General features: G+C 27.8%; 1 protein-coding gene across 1 annotated transcript in view; it reads right to left on the bottom strand.

Annotated features, from left to right (window-relative positions):
* Window positions 1-4,161, bottom strand: part of LOC114393185 (cytochrome P450 71A1-like) — a 4,666-nt gene extending 505 nt beyond the window's left edge. Inside the window, exons 1-2 of the mRNA XM_028354449.1 lie at window positions 3,199-4,161; window positions 1-525 (exon numbers count right to left, since the gene is read on the bottom strand). The exon at window positions 1-525 is cut by the window's left edge and continues 505 nt beyond it. Of these exons, the coding sequence (XP_028210250.1) occupies window positions 1-525; window positions 3,199-4,125 (1,452 nt within the window). The 5' untranslated portion in view covers window positions 4,126-4,161. The remainder of the gene's footprint in view (window positions 526-3,198) is intronic.
* Window positions 4,162-12,423: the final 8,262 nt, after the last annotated feature.

The following is a 12,423-nucleotide window of genomic DNA, read 5'->3' on the forward strand; positions in this document are numbered from 1 at the left end:
AAGTGTATCCGATTCAGGCAGCTTCCAATCGAACCAATAAAGAAGGCTGGCAAGAACATACTCAACAAAAGCAAGTCCAAAATTCATTCCAGGACATCCTCTTCTCCCAAAACCGAATGGAATAAACTGAAAATGCTGACCTTTAAAATCAACCTGACTATTTTCAAATCTCTCTGGCAGGAACTGTTCGGGACTTTCCCAAAATGCAGGATCTCTTTGAATTGCCCATATATTGATATACACCACAGTTTTTGCAGGAATATCGTATCCTTTCAGTTTAACACTCGATATTGTTTCATGTGGAGCCATAAGAGGAGCAGGTGAGTGTAATCTTAGAGTTTCTTTGACTACGCACTTCAAATAATACATTTGATCGATGTCATTTTCTTCTACATTAGATTTATGTCCTACAACTTTTCTCACTTCTTCCTGTACTTTCTTCATTATGGTTGGGTTTCTCACAAGCTCTGAAAGAGTCCATTCTAATGTTGCTCTAGATGTATCAGTTCCTCCAACGAACATATCCTAAAATTATATAAGCAAATGTTTATGAAATTTGTTAATGATTGACAATTATTAAGGGCGATTAATATAAAAATAATTAAGTGAAAGTGATAGCATATAATATTTTGATATAGAGGTACTAAAAAATGTTAAAAAACCAATTAAGGTTAAACATTGCAAGTATAATAATGCTCCATGGTTTAGTAACAATTTCATTTTTTATTGAAAATTTGTTAAGATATAGGTATTTCAAAATAAAAGATAAATCCTTGAATACTATTGCATGTTGAGGTGGTACAGTACTTCCAATAGTACGACAGAGCATAAAGAAACAATTTAAAATCTCAGAAAATTATTTTTTGCATATTAGTTAAGATTGTGTTTGTTTGAGCATCCACACGCCATGTCTTTGCAAAAGTTCACAACAAATTTATCAATTGGCGACGCAGAAGCAACTAATACTAACTTTCAAAATGACGCATGTCTAAGGCTATCTGATGGGTTATACTATCTCAAAAGTTGATTTTCGAGGACCAGGGCCAGAGAAGAAAGAGGAAGCTCAGGTAAAGGATAATTTTCATTGATCTTGCTTGCTTATTTACATAGCTATTTATAGTGTTCCTAGTAACAAAATTCTTATCTTTTTGTGCCCAAAAACAGAATTTGTTAGACTTGTCCCCTACTAGCAGACAAGCATCAACCAAGCAAGATTTTAGCTGCTAATTTCCCACCTCACCCTCAAATGTAATCTGAGGTAAAATGATTTCAAAATTGCCCTCTTGGGCTTCCCTTCTCTTTGCACCCCTATTTTTGGCTTTGTGACTGTTGCTCCTATTTCTGTGTTTCCTACTTCTAGTTCCTTATCACTATTAATTGCCAATCCATACATAATGAAAAATAGAGAAAGTAAGTATATATTGAAGGATGTGAGCAGGAAGAAAAAAGTGGAATGAAGATGGATGTAAGGTGAATACAAAAATTAGAATAAAGATTTGTGACTAGGGATGGAAATGAGCCAAGCCAAGTCAAGCTTTACTGGGCTTGAGCTCGACTTGAGTTGAATACGCAAGGCTTGAGTTTGGCTCATTATCTGTGATTGAATTTTTTTAAAAGGCTCGGCTCGGCTTACATAAAAGCCTGGTTTGGCCTACGAGCAGCCTATTTACAAGCCTGATTAAAAACGTCTTTGACCAATTAATTGTTTTAAAACCTAGTGAAATACTAACTAAGAAAAGAAACTTATAAAATTTCGTATAAGTAATGTACAAATCCAAAAATAATTGATAAATAAAATCATATTGAATTCAAGTTGTTAAAACATAAAGTATTTCAAAAGAAAATGAAAAAAAGAGAGCATAATATTAAAATAAATATGGATTAGAGATGATTTATACTAATATAACCAAATAAAAATATTTAAATTGTCTGAAAATATCTTTACAAAACATTCTTTTCTTTGGAAGTATGAATCTGATTGCATTATCTTTCTAACTTGAGTCTTTTTCTTTTAGAAAATTTTTCATATGCAAGTGAACTCTCTAAGCACTTTATGTCACTTCATCCTGTCATTCATAATGTCATAAAAATGGTATAAATAATAGTTATTATTATTATTATTATTTAAACAAGTCGGTTTGTTAAGCTTAACAAGCTTTTTGTATAGTTTGGCTTTGGCCTTTTTATCTAAAAAAACTTTTTAAAAAGCTTGAACTTGGTTTTTATAATAAATAAGTCAAGTTGAGCTGAGCCTTAAATAGGTCGAGCCAAAGGTCATTAACAAGCAGCTCGACTCATTTTCATTCCTATTTGTGATCTTCAATGCTTATCTTTACTTTTAGAGAAAAAAATAATAAAAAAGAGAAAAGTGATAATGTAATTAATAGCATCTCGAATGGGTTTGCTTGTAGCCTTGTATAGGTTCTTATCCTATCAAGAACAATGCTTGTCTTCATGCAACCATTGCATACAAAATGAGAGGTGTCAAATAAATGTTAATATTATTTAAGTGTCTATAAAATATTGTTGTAAAAATTAAAATGTGAAATTGACATGTCTAAATTATTTGAAACTACAAGTACAAACTACATATTCATAATACAATTATAAGGCAATGAAAAACTAAAGTGTTAATATTTTGTCATTCAAGTAATTAATGCATTTCCCATTATATGAAGTAACCAGCTGATTTATTATCAGGAAACAAAATCATTCCGTCTTTAATATCCTGTTGTGTATAGAGGCGGCTCAAGGACTTGAGAGATCTAAAACAAATTTAAGAATAAGACTTTTTATTTACTCATAAAATAGTTTATTAAAATTATTATTTTATTTAAAATTAATTTTTTGGACTTTTGGATTTTTTTAGCTATTAACTATTTGTTACTTACGGTATGATTAAAAAGATTAACAATTACTTATATAATATTTTAATTAAAATTTATTTTTAGATATAATTTTACAATAATTTTTTTGACGTATATTAGTACAAAAAAAAATTTTGGGGGTCTAAAGTTTTTGCTTGGGCTGGTTGGGCCTTAAGCTGGTCTGGTTGTCCATGTCTATATATTACCATGCAATATGCGTGTAACTGTGCAAGTTAATTTGTGCTTGGTTTTAGAGTGACAGACTGAATGTGTTTATGAGAGTTAAAAAAAAAAGTGATAAAAGAGATTAAAAAAAAAAGGCAGCAGATACCAGTAGAAGTGATTTGAGGTCATTTTTGGTGAGCTCATAGCTAAGCATGTTATTCTCCTGAAGTTGGAGTAGGATATCCACAAAGTCTTTCTTTTTGGATTTCTCTCCTTCCATCTTTTCTTTCATATGCTCCGCAATTGCTTGATCAAAAACAGCATCCAATGCACGAAAAGTGGCCTTATGTTCCTGAATTTTTCCAGTGAGAACATCAATCCAACCCATCAAAGGGAAGTAATCTCTCACAGTAAAAGCTGTAAGCTGAACCATAACATCCCTTGCTAACTCTTTGACACCAGGGTATTTCCGTCCGAGAACACATCTACACACGACGTCGTTCGCTGTTGCCATAAGCATGCCGCTTAGATTCACGTAGCACTCTTCACTGGAGCTCACTTCACGTAGCTTATTCACCAATATGGCAACTTCTTCTTTTCTGATTTGATGAAATGATTGAACCCTTTTAGTGCTCAGAAGTTCACGGGCACATATTTTCCTTTTCTGACTCCACCTTTCCCCGTAGAGTCCAAAAACAATGTCAATGCCTCCGTAGAGCAAGACTTTTGCAGCAGTGTTTTGGGGTCGGTTCGAAAAGGCCATATCATGCGTTTTCATTATTTCCATGGCAACATCTGCGGATGAAACCACCACCGTTGGATTCTGCATCTGCCCTAACTGCAACAACATGATGTCACCATGTTTGAGTGACAAGTCTCTAAGAGATCGATGTGGTAGTGAGCCTAACTGATGAAGATTGCCTATGAGTGGTAGTTTTGGTGGTGATGGTGGCAAATTCAGATTGGTTTTGGATTTGGTTTTTCTTGTGAGGTTAAACAAGTAGAGGACGCTGATGAAGAAGAAAAGAGATAGATAAAAGGTAGAGAAGGCCATTTCTTTCATTTGCTCGTACAGCCATTGTTTGAGAGCCATTCTTTTTCAATCTCCTCTCTCAGTATAATTAACCAAGTCCACCAAGCTTTTATAGCCAAAGTCATATTTTGTTTGATTTTGATTAACTGTTTATTTTATTTAATATTAGTTTTCCTATAGGCCATTTCTTTCATTTGCTCGTACAGCCATTGTTTGAGAGCCATTCTTTTTCAATCTCCTCTCTCAGTATAATTAACCTAGTCCACCAAGCTTTTATAGCCAAAGTCATATTTTGTTTGATTTTGATTAATTGTTTATTTTATTTAATATTAGTTTTCCTATAGGCCATTTCTTTCATTTGCTCGTACAGCCATTGTTTGAGAGCCATTCTTTTTCAATCTCCTCTCACAGTATAATTGACAAAGTCCACCAAGCTTTTATAGCCAAAGTCATATTTTGTTTGATTTTGATTAATTGTTTATTTTATTTAATATTAGTTTTCCTATACTTATCCTTTTACACCTTATTTTTTATCCAAATCATGATAGAAAATTACATAATAATTATAACCAAATTAAGACATTTGAAAACCATGGATAAAATCATAAAAAGATCAAAATGAATAAGAAAAACAGGCGACAATATAAAAATTAAATACTAAAGTCTAAAATATGTTAATCTAAAAGTTAAAATAGTTGATCAAGTCATTAAAGTGTTTTAAGTTAAAAGAAAGATAAATTCAATAATTAAATTAATTATAATTAATTTAGTTCACATATGAAGTAATTAAAATAAAATGAAAAAGTTGAATATATAATAAAAAAATTATTAAAAAAAAGGAACCCCATACCAATATTTGAAAAAATGGAGATCGATTACTGACCACCCACTAATGCATTCTCGGATTCCTTTTCTAAGTTATCATTTCTTTCTTCTTTTTTTTGTGATAAATATTAACCCATGTTCTTAAAACATAAATTAAGGAACTTAAGAAATTTTTTTTTATTGAATGCACAAATTTATGTTACTTATAAATTTTTTTATGTTATTTTATAATTTTTATAATAAATATTTTTTATTAATATTCTAACAACACTCGTTATTAAGATCCTTATTTTTTTAAGTTAAGAGAATGTTGAACCTCCATTGAGAAGAACCGGCCAGTCCAACAGACCCTAGATGATCTCAGCTAAGAACCTTAATTTTCTCAATGCAAGAACATGGTTGTGGATCTTTCTCAATGCAAGAACATGGTTGTGGATCTTGTCTGGTTCAGTAGTGGTTCTTAATAAAACTAAGTAACTAACATCCCTTTCAAAAAAAATTATTCATAAGGTGGACCAATATGTGACTTAAGCACGTGCGTTTTCCATATAACCTTTTTAAAACTCGTGTCATTCAATAATAACACCATGCAAATTCCATGCCCCACTCACTCTCATGTTTTTGCTATTTATTCTACTTCCAGTACCACACATACTAGGTTCCATGCCTCACTCACTCTCGTGTTTTTGCTATTTATTCTACTTCCAGTACCACACATACTAGGCCAGCTTGGACTTGGTTATTTTGAATCTTGTGTTATGCCTCTCTCCTCCTAATTCTGCCACGTGTCCCCCTGTTTGGTCTCACTTATTACTCCTTCATTGCCTCTTGCTATTGCATTCGTTACATACTATTTATGATATTTTTTGTATGTGGTTTCACTTGTAGCATCTCACACAATTGGGAAATCAAGGTATCATATATAATTTCCGAAATCACATGCAATTAATGAAAGCAATACTTCTCTTTTGAACGGCAAATGATATCATATATTATATAGATAAAGCAATATTTTTTTTTGAACGGCAAAATGGTAATTAAGTGCGACCTTTTTTTAAAACCTTCCTCCCAGGTAGGAGTAGGAGGAATGCTTGCATTAAGAAAATAAAAAAAAACGAAATAAATGAAGAAATCAAACGAAAAAGCCTACAAGCAAAAGACGACGACTTCTAGGCAACATGAGGTTTATACTCTCCCGATCTCATCTAATAATTCACAAGATATAGGAACAAGTACTCTTTCACTAACTAGTAACCACTATCTTATAAATAAATTGAAAAAATAAATAATTAAAGGAAGTGCTAATTCCATAAAAATAGTGACAAGAAAATGAAAGAAACACGTGATAATTTGACAACCAGAAATGATCCTAAGTGAGATAAATTATTTACTTCATATCGCAATTATTGAAGATATTTCACTACAAGAAAATATATCTTTTGTGATGAAAAAACTTGTGACTAAAAACTTTAAAAATTGTCATTAGGAATATTTAGTGACAATATTTTGATTTGTCACCGGTCGTCCTAATATACGAGTCACTTATGTAAGAGTGACAATATTTTTAGCTGTCACAAAACTATGTTTAGTTTCAATTCCAAAATTACATTTAGTTTCAATCCTACAAATAAATATAAAAAATAAATCAGATAAAAAATAAAAAAATATATTGAAATTTGGGTTTTTGAAAAATGACCACATAATAAGTCTAAAAAAAAATATTTAATAAAAGAGCTTCGTATTACTAACCTTTACTAACCTGAGCACTTGAGTTAGTAGGTATACATCACTCATATTGTCCAAAGCTTCCTGTATAATGTGGAAAAAGTATGTATAATTTTCATACTTACATTAAAATATTCACATTATTAGTTGACAAATGAAAAGAAAAATATTTCACAAAAATATAACTAGATATGATATCATAATCCAATTAATGTCTTTAATTCTAATATTGACATCAAGACTTTAAAATGAATTTTTTCTTTACCATCATTTCTTCTCCTTTTGGAATGTACTAAATTCCATTAGATCTCATGTGTCTGGCCTTCCAAACTTCCACAGCATCAGGCCATTCACCAGATTTTGAATCTTTTTTCTATTAAAATTAAATATAGTAAAAGACAAATTAAATAATATAAAAACAATATAATCTAATGCATGATGCCTTTATATAAATTTCACCAAACTTTCATATATCATATAAAAACAATAACAAAATAAAAAAAGAGTTATTATTATATAACTTATAAGAAAATGAATATAAAATATTAAAAGATGTTACCATTTCAAATGCCTTTTGCATGATTGATTTTTGTGCCAATAATTGATTTCATTTCTTGCTTGCTTCGATTAGTTTTGTTTGTCAAGCTTCTTTCCTACATCAAAGTATAAATGATTTTATATTATAAGTATAAAACTATTAAAAAATTATGTTCAAAATAATAAAATAATTTTACCTGAAATTTTGAACCACTCCACTTGTTTTTAATTAGCCAATTCCAAGATACGAATTTTAGTCTATCATTTTCTTTAAGATAAGCTTGATGTAAATGATAAAACTTATTTTTTTATTGAAATTGAATTTGCTTCATTGCATATTCCTTCACCTAGTCAGATAAACTAAAATCATCCTTATATCATACGTTTTCACTAGAAAAAGTAAAAATTAAATACTATCAAGATACATTATCAAATCAATTTGAAGATATAACTAATATTCAAATATATAAATATAAATTAAATATAATTTACCTAATTATATACTAACATTCATATGTTGCCTAAGCTCCTCGTACTTGAAACCAGTGTGAGGGAAGGTAACTTCTTTGTGTGGGTGCTTTTGGTTTTGATTTTGACATAAGGAGGTGGAAGGTTATAGGTGAGTCTTTGTAGAGAAGGAATTGTTTAAGAGTGGGTGAGAGAGCTTAATTAATAAAGGGGAAGTTATAACTTCTTCTTTTATTTAATTGATTCATATAATATTTTAAGTTGGGGAGGTGGAATGAGAGGAAAGCAAAGAATGGGGTCCATGTGATCTTTAAAACAAACAAAGTATTTCCATTTGTAACAAACATTCATAAAATCAAATTATCTCATTAATTAGCATGAATGGTAGCAGCCGTGAAGAATTATTTTTTTTATCAATGAGGCACGAGAGAGTTCTAATTTTATAAAAAAGTTTAAATATGCTTTTAGTCCATAATAAATTAGTTAAATTTTATTTTGGATTTCTAATAATTTTTTTCATCGAGTTCCTAATAATACAAAAATTTTATTTTTAGTTATTGTTATTTTATTTTAGTCCTTATAAAATTTTGTTCATTTTTTATTAGTCCCTTTGAAAAAAATACTCGATACATAATAATAAAAAATGATCTACATACTATAGAGACAAAAAAAGTAGATATATTAGAAGGATTAAAACATAAAACAAGGCCCAAAAATTAATTTTCTTATTTTATTACAGACTTAACGCAAAAAATAATTTTATTAGGAACCAAAAATAAAATTTGTTAATTTATCAAGGACAAAAAATATATTCAAGTCCAAAAAAACCTCTAATTTGGTGGATAAATTTTCCTTGGTTTGCAACCCTAAGTTATTAGTGTAGTTAGAAATCCATATATGATACATACTCCATGTTACATGAATTTTCAAAATTTAATTAACCTGAGGAAAAACTACTAGAATATGTATTATTTCAAGTTTAAATTCAAACTATCTTTTGTTAAAAGTAACACAAAATCAAATAAATTTACTTGGAGTAGCAACAAAGAAAAAACAAACAAAAGATAAATATGACCGGTAAAAAATACTCTTATAAGATACTCCAACTATTTAAACAGGTGACTAATAAAATTGTATAAAAAATTAAAGAAACCATTAACTACTATACAAACATAAAAAAATATAAGATACTATATATATATATATATAACGACATTGAACCCTCAAAGTGCATTAAGTTAAAAAATTATCTAAAAATAATCATAAATTTAGATAATTAAATAAAAAATGAAACTAGATTTTTAGTTGAATTAAAAGAAAAGATAAATCCAAATCATTAAATTTAATGTCACAAATTACCTTTTAGTTTTTTTAAATGTTGATAATGTTATTTTTTTAAACAAGATAACTTTATCATCATAATCAATTTATTAAATATATATTTTTTCTAACTATTATTTTATCATGTGCATTACATTAGTCTATTTTAATGTATAAAATATATAGTTATCATTAAAATATTGAATTGTAATTAGACTAAATAAATATTATGTATTTAAAAATATTTTAAAAAGTACAAAAAAATCAAATTATTTACTTAAAATTTAATTTTTATTTTATTTTTGGGTTAACATTTTTTCTTATGACACAATTTTGTTAAAAATATTTTTTTTAAAAAAATACATATTTATTTTCAACCAATTAAATAATGAGTAATATAAAATGAGAACAAATATATAAAAATGATAAAATAATAGTTATTAATAAAGCAAAAGAGATAAAGGTAAAAAGATATTGAGAAAATTTAGAAAAGATAAAAACTAGTATTGTACATATTTATTTTAATTTTTTTACACCAAAATTTATTATTAGTTACTTTTGTATCTATTTTAGTCATATATTATATTTGTTGCTTGCAATAATAATTGTTATGTTGAAGATTATAGATGTTCCTTTCTTGACATTTACTCTACATAATAAAACTGAATTTAAAATTTTAATTTATATTTTTAGTTTGATAGAAATAATAGATGAAAAATTTAATTTAATATACAAATATTAAAAAGTAGTTAATGTTTTAACTACCCTCAAATCCATCACTACAAGGTAGTTAGTAAAAAAAATAAAAATCAGAAGAGAATCATGTGGTTAAAATTCTATTTTAACTATATTCTAGTTGTCTATATTTTCAAAGTTAACCGTACAAAAATTTGTTGGTGACCTCGAGACATTCTAGTATAGAAATGCAATCAAAATATAATATTTTATTCTAATAATATCTTAAGGTCACAAAAAAATTAATATATATGTGTTATAAAACTCCAATAAATAATTTAAAACAATTTTTTACAAAAATTTTAAAAATTCAACTGTAGTGATAATTAATTAATACAGAGAAAATTGAAATGGATGAAATTTAAATAAATTATGTGCCAAAATAGTCATGAAATATTTTAAGTTTTTTTGTATATAATAAGTATTTTTAACTACTTATCTCAAATCTCAACACACTGAGCATTCTATTGATAAATATTTGTATTCAAATAATTTTAAAAATTACATTTACAAGATAACTAATATTTCATTAATTATATTTTATTGTTTATATTTGAATCATTATATTTTTTTTAGTATTTATATGATGTTATTTATGTTTTCTTATTTTTATGTTATTTTTTATATTTGCATCATTATATTTTTTTATTTATATTTTATTATTTATATATTTCATTTATATTTTTATTTATTTTTATTATTTATATTATCTTATAGTAAGAGGTTATAGGTTAAATTCTTCTTTTTGCTTTAAATTTTGAATGAAAAATAATTTTTTAATTACTTATTATCTCATAATTGCTTTCAATTTTTAATGATGAATAATTTGTCAATTATAATTGAAAATAAATAGGCTAATAAAATATAATATTTATGACAAACTCATATTTTTATATTTGTCATAAATACCTTAATAATGTTGATTACTAGAATATGCATTAGTAATAATTTTAAATATGGAAATAAAATATGTATATATTAGTGACAAATATTTTTTTGTCACTAATAATAAAATTATAGTGACAACTTCTTTTTTGTTACTATTGTAAATAATATTAGTGACAAACTAAGATTTAGTCACTGATGATATATTATTGGTGACAACTTAAATTTTCATCACATTTTTTAGTCACTAAAAATCATAATTCTTGTAGTGTTTAATTAGACGACCATATATATCCATCGTAAGTGGAACTTACGGAAGTTGCAAAACATATTTTATTCTAAATTTCTTCGTAAACTTAATTTACATCTAAATAATTATGCGCTCGTTGGAGGAGGAACCACTTATTAAATTTCATAAAGTTATACGTTCAACAAATTTAAGTTGTCCTAAACATGTTGCTAGGAGTTTAGTAGACATTAATAACATAGAATTTGAGCTACCTTCAATATTTTGCTTTGATAACGTGTCATAAAATTGTTGTGATTTTGCATTGAGCAATTATTCCATATATTGAAAGGCTCAGCTCTAACGTTTACATATTGACATCAGGGTCCCCAACATCAGGCCTAAAAGCGTTGTATACGACATTCAATGCATTGATTTAATATGATTATCATGCTCCACCTCCAATAGAAAAATGCTTAAAGATGATCGTTTCCTTTATAAATGGTCTTTGTTCTCCATATTCACTATTCAGTCCATATGTTCAGAATCATCAGATAATTTGACTTGAATCCAAACTTGTACAAGTGAGCCCTCACCATCGTTAGTTTCTCAAACACATAGCATTTACACTTTTTACACACAAACACCTAATCCCTTTATCTTCCAAATAGGTTGGTTGTGAATTTGCCCTGAAAAGCCGTATTATATTTTGAATTTTACAATCTACAACCCTCAAATTTGGAGTTTCTTGGAAGGTTTAAACATTTTTTAAATTATAATATTTTTTTTAGTTTTGAAATGGTGTTATGGGTTTTTAAATTTCTCGTTGGCTTCAACTGTCTTATACTAAAAAAAGTTGAGATATGTTTCTTTACATGTTTTTTTTGGCCTTTATGATATTTTTATCATTAAATTGTGTAGAGGTTAATTAAATATATTCTTAGATTCATATAAAGGAGGTGTGTAAAGGTTATTGTTCGTATCTGAAAATGGTTATGAAAAGAGAGTTCCTTTGAGTAGTTTTCAGATATCATCTTTGAATCGAGTTTGTTTGATAGGATATAAGGTGTTTTTTATATCTTAGAAACAACCTTCTCTTGGCAATAATAAAAGTTCCTTTTCAATTAAACGTTGTGTTATCCTATCGTGTGTATTCAGTTTTTTACCGAGATCACTTGGCTGTTGTTTTTGTGGTAGGATTCTCATCAGTAAGTGTTTTTCTTAATGTTTTGCTTAGTTCAACAGTTAGTCTTTCAGTTGCAGTTTTGATAATTACTAGTACTAATTTTGCTGCTGATATTATTATGATATAAAATTGCCCTAGTATTGATATCATTGTAAAATCATCATTATCTTAAATAGAGGATGGTGAAAGTGATGAACAGGTGGTTCTTGTAAGCCAAAGTGGCATTGTCAACAGATTTAAGGTTCGGGATATTTCAATACAATCTAGATTTGCAAGGTAAAATTGAATTGTTTCCTTTTATAGCATATTTGAACCTTATTTGATTTATGAATCATTGTGGCAATAAGCCTATATCAGTATAACTTGAGCGTTATAGAATAGTACGATAACCCCGAGGCCTTGTTTGTTTGTATTGTAGGACTCTATCACCAATTGTCCTTGTTGATTTAGT

Source organism: Glycine soja, chromosome 17, assembly GCF_004193775.1.
Source record: "Glycine soja cultivar W05 chromosome 17, ASM419377v2, whole genome shotgun sequence".
In the NCBI taxonomy this organism is placed as follows: domain Eukaryota; kingdom Viridiplantae; phylum Streptophyta; class Magnoliopsida; order Fabales; family Fabaceae; genus Glycine; species Glycine soja.